This window comes from Poromitra crassiceps (assembly GCF_964638095.1).
Source record: "Poromitra crassiceps genome assembly, chromosome: 8".
Taxonomy (NCBI): Eukaryota; Metazoa; Chordata; class Actinopteri; order Beryciformes; family Melamphaidae; genus Poromitra; species Poromitra crassiceps.
The window spans coordinates 25,161,623-25,174,122 of NC_139629.1; the positions used below are offsets into that span (position 1 = coordinate 25,161,623).

The following is a 12,500-nucleotide window of genomic DNA, read 5'->3' on the forward strand; positions in this document are numbered from 1 at the left end:
TGTGGGGCACATTATTTTTGTTCTTTTCAGCCTCAGTCGATAGTCAGCCAGATGGTGTTAGCTCAGACTCCTCTCTGCGGGGACGGCCAGCTCAGTCAAGGATGCCATGAGCCATTCCAACACCTGCCACTCCAATATCTAACATCACAGCCCAATAACCTGCTGCCTACTTTAAATGGATAGTTCTGATTTTTAGAACCTGAGACCTATTTGCTAATTTACCAATGATGATGATTGGTAGATTCCTTTCTCAGCACAAGCCATGCTGCAAGCTGACTGTTTCAGTGAGCCTCAGTCAGCGTGCACAGACAGACAGACGAGACATGTTTGTGAGGAAAGCCACTACACCCAGCACACAGTGTTCAGGTGACAGTGACAGCAGCTTTTCAGCCAGTAAATGGGCTGAAGTCATTTAGTTCCCTGTGGATGCTCACTTTTGCTACTGGAACCTTTCACCACTCATGTCACCAGGGTGGGAATTTATTTTTGTCATTTTAGGGGCGTGGCCATCTGGCCTTTGGTGTCGCACATTTTTTTAGTGCACAAGATTCAATAGAGCAAATGTCAATAGAGTCTATTGACATCGTCAGGAGCGATTTTTCTGAAATGTGTGTTGAAATGAGCCAATGACACATCCTTTGCATAGGGCAGGCAACATTAAACCGAGACCACTGACGCTTTTAAAGCAACTGACAGTAGCAGGCTGGTAGCAGGGCACTAGCTGCCAAGGTGGCCTTAGGGATCTCAGGGCATCACGGCCAGAGGGAGGGGCAATGGCCTCCAAGTAATTCCCACGCTGCATGTCACCCGTCTAGAACGTAGACTTATTTTTGTCTCTAGATGTTTATGGCTTGTTGTTTTGTTATTTTTCTAAATTGTTATTTTGAAAGATCTTATCATATTTTGTGGGAACTGCCACATCTTTGCATGAGGATAAATCACTACAGGCAGTGTCACCAACATCATCAATAGAGTCAGTAGATACAGTCTATGTGTGACTTCCCTGGGTAGATAGAAGAGTCGCAATGACACAGTTCTAGTTGTAGCACACAGATGCAGTACTGTACCAGAGAATAGATGAACTGTCTTCTAGGAGAACCAGAGCCCCACACATTCACAGCAGACCCATCCTCTATGAGCGAGACAGGGGGACAGAAGACATACCATGTTACTGTGTGTGTTATGTGTTTGTGCTCATTCAGTGCATGTTCAAACATGTGGGCACGCGTGGAGACGGGCGAGTGGGTCTGAGATGCTCACGTTTGGCTTTGTACGTCTTGTTCACGAGTGCTGACAGCACATGGCCATTTTCTATGTTGAAGTTGTCGTGAGGGCCAAACACGTTAGTCGGGATGACTGCCGTGTAGCGATGTCCATACTGCTGAAAGTATGCCCTGTAAATGAACACGCACGCACACACACACACACACACACACACACACACACACACACACACACACACACACACACAGGCACAAACACAAGAGTCTGTTTACATTATTGTCTGACTGGACTGTCATTATTGTGTGACTGGTTATTACTATAATAGAATGCATTTTAATTATTTAATTGGAACACTGATCCAACTGCCCACTAGGAGATTGCCATATAGGACTGGTCTGTTAAGAGTGACAACAGAGCAGCAGACAGTATGCGCCTGACTCAGTGAATTACAAATCATTGTGGTTGTTTTCACGGTCACAGATTAGCTGAGAGAGACCACAACCAAAAGTTAAATAAAATATAAGATTGTTTGAGCATACTTCTGTTCTGCGGGCTTTGCTTCTTCAGTCTTTTTGTTGAGGATGAATGCGTGACACAGATTCCCCCGTCTGCCCAGGCCACGCCCCTGTTTCCATCTCCCCAGGCCACGCCCCTGTTTCCATCTCCCCAGGCCACGCCCCTGTTTGTAGTGCACGGCTCACCTGTTCTGAACATCAATCATCCTTTTAGCATATGAGTAGCCAAAGTTGGAGTGGTGGGTCAGCCCGTCGTGTATCTGCGAGAGTTGGGGATTACAGCAAACGTTAAATCCCCACCCTTTCCAAAATAAGAAATTAATGTTTCTCTGAATTCCATATCACCCAGATCATTACTGTCGAGGTACAATGTCATTGTGTGTGGTCCAAAACCTGAGAGACCTGGTAAAAAGTAATCATCTATAAAGCTGAACAGTCACATGACGTCTCCTGCCCCAGGAGAGAGTTCCCCATTCATTTTCTCCAACCAGTGACATACTCAATCGTGAGTGACCATAAAACATTTCAGTTGGAGTTGCAGTTTAATTTTTAAGTCGGTTTCGGTGAAATATGAGGCAATTTATCATAAACTAAACTCCAAATTCAATGTCTCGCCAGTCTAATCAATGGATGTATTATCAGTTGTTCAATTCTGTATTGTTTCACAAGCTTGTCCCTATCAGTTGTTAAACTCACCATGGTCTCATCAATGGGGTAGGTGGTTTTGTCGGGGAAGATGCAGCTGGACAGGCAGGATACGACCTTGGTGACGCCCATCTCATGAGCCGTGTGTAGCACGTTGTCATTGATCCTGAGGTTGTCCCTCTGTGAAGATGTCAGACAGACATCAAAGATTAGAGACAATGGAGATATTATCCATTCATCTCAAGTACTGCAAAATCAGCCTCATCTTCACTGTGGCATTGCTATTGATTTTACTGCAACAATTCACAAACAATTTCTATTTATAGCCTATTGTCCATTTAGTTTCAGTGGTGATGGGACACAGAAAGGCTGCATTGTCTCACCATGAAGTGCAGCTTCTCCCTCATGTGTAGATAGGATAGTCCTCCCACTTTTGCAGCTAGGTGGATGACATGCGTGGGACGATATTTCTCAAACACAGCCCTGGTCTGCCCAACATCTCTGTTGATATTATAGTACATCGTTTTACTACCACATTTTACAGCAATCTTTTACACATTGGGTGGTAGTAGCCAAAAAAATAAATTTGTAACTTGAAGGTCCCTGTTTGAATTCCCATGCCAGCTGGGGAAATCTCCATGGGAGAAGTGAATGAGTATCATTCACTCCTCCATTTACAACTGGTCAGATGCCCTTGAGCAAGGTGCTTCAGCCCCAATGCTACAGTGGGGTCTCTCAATACAAGACTGTCTCTATCTGGACACCTCCTAGGTATGATTGTGAGTAGCCTCCATGAATGTACTGCTGAAAGAGAATAGCAGCTCTATAATCATGGTGTTCCCTGCAGCAGGAACAGGAACAATTTAAAACCCTGTCTGGGCATACTAAGAAGCAGCAATCTGGTGGAAACTTTGATCAAACACACCTTGCATGACCATTTAGCCCCCCCAAAATCCCCCCGTGTGGTCTGCAGCTTCCTGTTGTGCTGTTTGTCACTTCCTGTATGCTGATTTGTGAGGGAAGCTGTCTGTCCTGTAAGGTGAGGTAGGTAGTTCCTAATGAACATGGAGGAAATAAAGCTGGATTTGCTAATTAGACGTTTGGTCTTCTCTTCATATTAAATGTACTATCAAGAACTATCTATTCTAGAGTGTTTACCGTGCATTTTACTCAAAAGAAGCGCTGCAGACCTCATCAGTCCAATCACAACTAATCAGCAGTAGCTTGTCGGGAGGTGGAAGAATGTGACAAATCAATATTATTCTGAATTTTATATTTTTAGCTAGAGAGAAAACAGATCTAATAGTATCTTTAAGGTTGTGCTCTTTTTAGTGGTTTAAATATTTCTCAGTGGTCTTATGGTTAAGCTTATGAATGATGTTGGGGGGGGGGGGGGCCTCTATCCTCTCAGTTTCTCCCCATGCGCTGTTGTGAGTGGGCGGCGCCATGATAATGAGGAAAACATGTCAAACCAAATTGCAAATATGCAAACCAAAAGTTTTCTCAGGAAGGAGGCTTAGGGCAACAATGCAGAGGGCAGAGGCATTCACTTTTCACATTCTGTGGGCTGTTAGGATGGAGGATGACTGAAGTAGCTAGGCCTAATAGGCTACAGGAAAAACTAAACTAAAAACATAACATGAGACCGCGTTAACACATCGATACATTATTTCATTGGTAGGCCAATTTGGTGGACCTGCTATAGTGAAGCAACTGAACTTACACAAGATCGGCATCCTTAGAAGAGAGGAAGATCCATTCTTCTCCCTCACGCCTCCCACCTTCCTTGTGCACCTCATGCTCAATGGCTTTGCCTACCAGCCCAGATCCTCCAGTCACAAGGACGCGCATCGGCCGTGCGTTGTTTACTGACCCCATCTTCTCTGACTGCAAGTGCAAATCTGTGACAGGAAGAGTGAAATCAGTGACAGGAAATAGGTGTCATGAAATTCAATTGAATAATTTGTTCACATTATTGCAATAATACAAATATAGGGACCCGCCCGCGATCACGAATGGCTTGATAGCAGGATCAGAACGGCGATGACAGGAACAGCTGGAAACAGATGGTGGAAGACTTGAGAATAGCGAAACACAGCTTCAGAGGATGGGATACGATCAGCCCAGGTACAGCGACCATAGAGGTGAAGGATCAGGGAAACAGGACGATGAGGCGAAGAGCATGGCTATATGTACTGCCACGTCATAGCCTCGGCATTGACGTCATTACCGACGTCATATTGGCATGACAGGGGCTGATTGACTATTATTGAGGATGGGGTGATGATGAGTCAGGAGGCACACGTCATAACGGACGTCACACTAGGATTACGCTTGACTTAAGCTGGGAGCTGATGCCTATTGTGATGTGAGGTAACATGACTGGTCTTCATCATCTTGAAACTAGGTTTGAGTTCATGTGAACCTTGTAGCCTATTGAAAGACCAAAAATAAAGATTTAATAAAAAATTGTCTCATATGAGAGAGACACACACACACACACACACACACACACACACACACACACACACACACACACACACACACACACACACACAGAGAGAAAGAATGAAAGAGGTGGCAATACGAGGTGGGGGTTTGAGTTCATGTGAACCTTGTATTGAAAGACCAAAAATAAAATTAAAAATAGTCTCATAAAGACACACACACACACACACACACACACACACACACACACACACACACACACACATAGAGATAGAGTAACAGACAGAAAGCAAGGCCAACTAACAGATAAAATCTTTCAGACCTAAAGGATGCTGCTCCAATAGTCCACAACATGCTTTGATAGGATATTTATTCATCAACATATAACATTGATTTACATTTATTTACAATATCATCTTACAATTTGATCCTGTTTTACTTGCCCTGTGGAAAAACAAAGACAAAAAAAAAAAAAAACAATAAGGAAACAGGTGGGCATATGGAACAAGAAGTCTTATTTCAATTCTGGATATCCGTTTTGGGAAAGACAAGTCATTACCTGTCAAAATTAACAAAAGTGTTATTTCGTCATTTAAAGACTTGAGTTAGCTACTGTCCCATTTTCCAAACTCTTCACATTTCTGTCTCACATCCAACCTGCTGTGTGGTTTATCCATGACAAGGAACACTTGACTCAAACCTTTCTGTGATGATTGATTTTTGACATACAGTAACTGCACAGACCCCAATAAGGCAATAAGGGAACACACTTGTACTGTATTGTCTTATTGATTTCATGCGGTCTAATATCAGAAGAGAAAGGGGAACACATATTATTTGACACAAAATCTTTGTTGAATGCTATGGTGGCCGTGCAATGTATGTGGCTCAGCAGTATGACTAACAAAACTCTATATGTATGGGAATGTTATTCTTCACAACATGTGAAAATATGAGGAAAGTTAGTGTCTCACTGTGCAGCTACGCTACAATGTCATGTGTGTTTCCACTCGACTCGTTTATTTTTAAACTTGGTGGACTTGGAAACAAAGTTTCATTCTCACTGCACTACTGTATGTAATGTTGCATTTTCTAAGAAATGATCTTAACATAACCAATAGATTTAATGGTGAGCATCACTTTCGTGATGCAAACATTTTGTAATGGACATTTCTCAAATGGGGGAAATTGTATTTGTGATATACTGTAAGTCTTCATGATCAGAAATGCCATTATGACTGGTCTGGTCCTTGTGTCCAGTGTGGTGAGTTCTCATGTCATTGTCACAGGGAATCGTTACAGTTGTGGGTATTGGAATTTTTCTTTCTCCCGTCTCCATCGGAGCAACTTATTTTAGTCCTTTGTGTGGTTCCAGTCCACAGCTGGCTGTCAAACACTGGTCTCAATGTGAGGCGAGATCTTACAGCTCAGCATCTGGGACAGGACTCGATGCTGCTGGTGGTACCTGACACACACATGCACGCAGGCACGCACACACGCACACACACACACACACACACACACACACACGCGCGCGCGCGCACACACACACGCACGCACGCACGCACACACACGAAGAGAAGACTCAAGGTAAGGCATCAAACATTCATACATTTTAGAGCATTGGTGCCATCACCTAGCCAAAAGCTGTTACTACATTGATTTTGATCAATTAAACGCTTAAAAAAATCCTAGTGACTCTAGAGTTCTCACTTCTCTCTTTAAACGCTAGTTTTGTACCATTACCAAGTTTTTATTTAAAATAAAAAGATCAACATACCATATGTATAATATTCAACTTATCAAGAGAAGGAGATCCTGTGTCATCAGTTCATAATTTTGGGATTTTCAACTTTTGTGCCACAGCACGTCAATGAATCTTAAAATACCAATCAAGGTATTAATCTTTGTAGCAAGATGTCACTCTACTTATAAAAGTTCCAGTGTTAAGCAGGGCAAACAAACCAAAAGAGCTGCTATACCAAAGCACAAAGGGCATTCATTTGACAGATAGGAACATATTACTAGGTGTGTATCTAAAGTAAAGGGAGTTCATGATCAAATTTATCTTGTTTTTTTCTTTTGATCAATTTTATTTTTTTATAACATTTGAGCAAAATTTCAAGGAGAAAACCACACTCAACCCACTTACAAACCACATGCATCAAGCAGTGAGCCAGACAAGTAAGTAAAAAAGTTGATTATACTCACTTGCTAATGACTCTCTGTATCTCTCTGCTCTCCTCTTCTCTGAGCTTCAGTAGAACCTGCTCCAGGATGGGAAGCTCCAAGTTCAGATACTGAGCCACCTGATGGAGAGGAGAGGGGAAGAGAGGAGAGGATGAGAGGAGGAGTGGATCATAAAGGAGGAGAGGAGAGGACCTTTATAACTTGTCATACGGATCTCAATTTGTGATGCCCAAGAGTTATTTTGTGATGAAGTGATGTTTTCTGTTGAACTTGTTGCTTTCAATCAAAGGTGAACGTATGGGAATATAAACAGCGCCAAGTAGTTTGTGAATATTGGGGCATGTCTATGATCCTGGCCACACCCTTACTGAAAGCACAACATGTTTGTAGCTGCGTTGCAGCAGGAGCATTCTACAGTACAATGGAATGGATGTATTTCTCCCTGTGTTATTGTTGGTCGTCTCTTTGTGGAAAATGGCTCTTTGGTTCTGAGGGACTGAAAAGACGCAAAATCTGCAATTCCTCGAATGGCCACATGAGGCAGGCTGCAAGAGTGAATCAATCTCCCTTCATCCCCATGTTAAAATGCCCGTCTTTACAGTGTAAATAAACATGTTTCACCTGTTATGACAAATGTATGGGGGGGCTGACATTTTATATAACTCGCCCATTAAGAGTAAAATCGATGATAGAAAAGACTATGTTTTGGGGATGATTGCCTGTCCAGTGATCGTGCAGCTCGCCGATCACATACAGCAGGCGGAGCTGTAGCTCTGTGGGAAACCCCCGATCTCGCGCTGTCTCGTGCCGTCTCACGTGAGCTGCATGAAAACCAAGATGGCAGCCAACGGCCAAAACGCCAAACAGACAATCCAAAATGTGAGTCCACGCCATCCATCTCTTTTACTGTCTATGCATTTACCACTGATGTTTTTTCAATCGCTCAAACATTTTCTGATATCAAACATTTTCTGATATCAAGCAAAAAGAAAAATACCCCACCCAACAACAAGAATGGACTAAGAAATGCGAGGTGCATCACAATTAGCCGTTGTTTTAACAGTGCTAAAGTGTTTTACGTTGGATTTGATCTCATTAATGCCTACCCCACACTACAGGATTTTCAAATCCTTGGAGATTATAAAAATCTTGAGAGCCCACACACTACAGGACAGAGAGAGCCGATTTTTTAACATTTCAATCTTGGGACACACACACAATCGCGTCTGTTCAAACGCAACCCCACACACTAGAAGATTATGCCGAAGATTCACATTGGAAGCAGGGCTCGACGTTAACTTTTAAAATGCCTATTCAGTGTGCGCACCGGGTGTAGTAGTAGCTAGTAATAATGATAATAATAATAATAATAATAATAATACATTTGTGTCATTTCGTTTTCTAAACAAATCTTATTTTTTGTTTTTATAATGCATTTGCACTGAAAGGATTTGTTTAACTAATATTTGCGCGGACAGCCGTGCGCGGACAGGCCTACTGTGCACGGCCAGGCGAAAACCGTCTGTAAGCTATGAGACCTAAGCGCTTGTTGTAGGCTACATGCTTTGCAGTATAGCATTAGTTTTCCGTCCCGTTCAAAGACGCACGGGTATTTCACCTCGATGACAATTTCCTCGTTCTTTGTTTCTGTGCGGGGCTGCGGGTGGACGCGGACCAGTTTATTTTGTGAAAAACTAATGGAAACGCAGCTACTACTGGCTCTCTGCTCAAGATGCAATCGCCTGTCGGGTTGTAAATATCTAACATGTTAGATATGGCCGATTCACAATCGGGAAGAGGCAGTCTTCCCGATTGTGAATATTTGAACCCCACACAATACAGGATCATTTGGGAAGATTATCTGCCCGACGCGCTTCAAATCGGGAGCACCCCCGAGAAAATCGGGAGAGGGGAATCTTGGCCATAATCTTGCAAATTATCCTGTAGTGTGGGGTAGGCATAACTCATCCCCTCAGGGCGGGACTACAGCACTCACATCATTGCTGACTTCCTGTTCGTCCCTGTCCATCAAAAAGATCTTCATGATGTCATCGGACGGCCCCTGGAGTATCCGCTCCCATAGGGGGTGGTCGCTGTTACTCAGTTTCCTCCTTTCTGGAACACGCACGCACGCACACACGCACACACACGCACACACACACACGCAGGCACGCACATGCACACACGCACACGCACGCACACACACACTTACATTTATTTATGTCCACATGGATACAAAGTACAAAGGACATAAAGACTAATAATGCAATCAAATGTTGGGAGTCAGTCAGTTACATGAGTGCCTAATTGGCGACCAGATCAATGCATACACAAAAAGATAACACCACACAGGATGATGGATAGGTTGACAGCTATACAGTCATACTGTAAGACAAGATAACGGTCAGTATGGGTACACACACACACACACACACACACACACACACACACACACACACACACACACATACCCGTCCCGTACACACACACACACACACACACACACACACACACACACACACACACACACACACACACACACACACATACTGTACCCGTACACACACACACATACCCGTCCCGTACACACACACACACACACACACACACACACACACACACACACACACACACACATATAGGTGAAACAGACCCACCATACCTCCACTCTGGTGAACACAGTACAAGGCAAACTCCTGAGGATCATTCTCTATCTGTAGGATGATGAAGAAACACAGAAAGAATATTTGAGGTATTTTAGAACACTAGGCATCTCGCGCGTTGCGCGGGCTCGCCTGTCCCACAGCTCGCCAAGCTTGCCCTGCAGCTCGCATTCGCAGCTCGCCCGCAGCTCAGCTCATGTGTCACCTTGACGCATAGTGGCACGCATCAGTGGCACAATGATGACTTTGTGCCACTAGGGGGCGGCATTGACAATGAATGGGGACTCAGTGGTAAGCTCATACAGTGAAAGTTATCATACTCCCCCCGCCCCCCAACATACAGGCAATTTCGCTGATAGATTCCCACATGCGTGAGCCGAAGTGTGAAGGGAAATGTCCGATATTGACTTACAGGTAATTTTCCGGTACGCATGTGGGAAAAGGGCTAACGTTATGTGGGGGTTCACTGGTAAGCAATAGAGTACAGCAGGGATGACCTATTTTTGTACTATTTGTGTGTTTCTGGTGAAAGCTTGTGAGTGAAGCACATGGTAGAACGTTGTGACTATAGAAACCTGATGAATGACTGTTCGCTGTAACTCACCTTGAACTTGTGCAGCAGCTGTTCGATGACCTGATGGGTGGTCATTCTGCTGGAGATACGGACCTTGGTTGGAGTACCAAAGGACGGAGTGAAGATAGACGTCTGGAGAGTGGAGGGAGAGACATAACATTTGTTGTTTGTGCTTTACAGATAGTTGTTTCCTTTTAATGTGCCGCAAACTGCTTTGGCTGAGATTAGGGAGGTACAGAAGTACGGTGGCCCTGAAGTGAAAAACACAACAGCATTTCACAAAACATAATGAACCGTGTTTTTATTTACCGATTTGTTTTGTGACTTGTTTATTTGTATTGTGATGTGTTAATTTGTTCTTTAAAATCTTGTGTTTTGTAATTTTGTTCATTTGTTTTGTGAAATGCTGTTTTGCACTTCAGGCAGGGCTGTAGAGGGTAAACGCACATAAACACAAGAAGAAGAAGAAACAGGGAGGAAAAAACCAGGAAATGAGGTGTTGGTAATATGGCCTAACTTTGGTAGATTGGTGTAATCTTTTGTTTCGGAGTAGTGGGTGAGTTTTCTAGCCGAGGTGCAAAATGTGGTTAGTGTTAGTTAGTGTGGGCCTTAGGGGTTTCTGAGATATACACAGTTTTACGGAAGGAAAATAAGAAGAAGAATAAAGAATAATAAAGAAACAAACATAGCAAATACAATAGGGGTTCCAGCTCCAGAATCGCTTTGGATAAAAGCGTCTGCTAAATGAGGTAATGTAATAAAATGATGTACTTATAGGGATATGATTTGCTTTTAGTTGTTCTCGTCTCATATAATATATATAGTTCCTGTATACTGTCTCGTTGGCGACTGAACTTTATTTACCCACTTTTTCCATAATGGCGTGAGAGAGCTACCGCAGAGATTGTTTACCCACTCCCCCATTTTATCAGTACAGCCCTGACTTCAGGGCCACCGTACGTAGAGGGGAGTGGCTTCAGGGCCACCGTACGTAGAGGGGAGTGGCTTCAGGGCCACCGTACGTAGAGGGGAGTGGCTTCAGGGCCACCGTACGTAGAGGGGAGTGGCTTCAGGGCCACCGTACGTAGAGGGGAGTGGCTTCAGATGGGTTGAGGGCAATAGCGAGAAAGAGACATGGCAAGTGGGAGAGAAAGATGGAAACAGAAAGATGAGACTGAGTCATTAACAGACATCACAAGTGGAGAGAAGCAGGAACCTACCTTATAGTTATAGAAGTGTCCATTGATAGAAAAGCGGTGTTGTCTTTCCCTCTCCCTCTGTGATGCAGACTTGGCCCGCCCCCTCCTTCTCTTCACCAATGAGGCGTCACTCATGCAGCGAAACAGGTTTGAATCCGCCTCCAGCTCTGGGCTCTTCAGCTTAACAGGGCGCAGTGTGGTGCTCTCATAAACAACAGGGCCTATAGGGCATGCAGAGACACACAGATCATAATGCTGCTCAGGCAGTCTCAGGTGGTGACGAGATTTCCAAAGATTGAATGACCTGAAAACCAAGTTCTAATCTACACCATGAAGTTCTAATCTACACCATGAAGTTCTAATCTACACCATGAAGTTCTAATCTACACCATGAAGTTCTTATCTACACCATGAAGTTCTAATCTACACCATGAAGTTCTAATCTACACCATGAAGTTCTTATCTACAGCATGAAGTTCTAATCTACACCATGAAGTTCTAATCTACACCACGAAGTTCTTATCTACACCATGAAGTTCTAATCTACACCATGAAGTTCTAATCTACACCATGAAGTTCTAATCTACACCATGAAGTTCTAATCTACACCATGAAGTTCTAATCTACACCATGAAGTTCTTATCTACACCATGAAGTTCTAATCTACACCATGAAGTTCTAATCTACACCATGAAGTTCTTATCTACACCATGAAGTTCTAATCTACACCATGAAGTTCTAATCTACACCATGAAGTTCTAATCTACACCATGAAGTTCTTATCTACACCATGAAGTTCTAATCTACACCATGAAGTTCTAATCTACACCATGAAGTTCTTATCTACACCATGAAGTTCTAATCTACACCATGAAGTTCTAATCTACAGGATGAAGTTCTAATCTACACCATGAAGTTCTAATCTACACCATGAAGTTCTAATCTACACCATGAAGTTCTAATCTACACCATGAAGTTCTTATCTACACCACATGAAGTTCTTATCTACACCATGAAGTTCTAATCTACAGCATGAAGTTCT

The 12,500-nt window shown here is 43.3% G+C and overlaps 2 protein-coding genes across 6 annotated transcripts in view; both read right to left on the minus strand.

Moving 5' to 3' along the window:
- The window catches only part of LOC310780887 (GDP-L-fucose synthase-like), a gene marked incomplete at both ends in the record, with an annotated part of 10,265 nt that extends 6,030 nt beyond the window's left edge, over window positions 1-4,235 (minus strand). Inside the window, 6 exons of the mRNA XM_083641401.1 lie at window positions 1,068-1,132; window positions 1,261-1,394; window positions 1,926-1,999; window positions 2,436-2,564; window positions 2,768-2,885; window positions 4,108-4,235. Coding sequence (XP_083497527.1) covers window positions 1,068-1,132; window positions 1,261-1,394; window positions 1,926-1,999; window positions 2,436-2,564; window positions 2,768-2,885; window positions 4,108-4,235 — 648 coding nt within the window. The remainder of the gene's footprint in view (window positions 1-1,067; window positions 1,133-1,260; window positions 1,395-1,925; window positions 2,000-2,435; window positions 2,565-2,767; window positions 2,886-4,107) is intronic.
- Window positions 4,236-5,191: 956 nt separating this feature from the next.
- rassf6 (Ras association domain family member 6) overlaps window positions 5,192-12,500 on the minus strand; it is a 32,618-nt gene continuing 25,309 nt past the window's right edge. For all 5 annotated transcript variants that reach the window (XM_083641416.1, XM_083641414.1, XM_083641417.1 and 2 more), the window contains exons 6-11: window positions 11,480-11,679; window positions 10,290-10,391; window positions 9,685-9,736; window positions 9,019-9,137; window positions 7,044-7,141; window positions 5,192-6,297 (exon numbers count right to left, since the gene is read on the minus strand). In XM_083641416.1, the coding sequence (XP_083497542.1) occupies window positions 6,222-6,297; window positions 7,044-7,141; window positions 9,019-9,137; window positions 9,685-9,736; window positions 10,290-10,391; window positions 11,480-11,679 (647 nt within the window). In that variant the 3' untranslated portion in view covers window positions 5,192-6,221. The remainder of the gene's footprint in view (window positions 6,298-7,043; window positions 7,142-9,018; window positions 9,138-9,684; window positions 9,737-10,289; window positions 10,392-11,479; window positions 11,680-12,500) is intronic.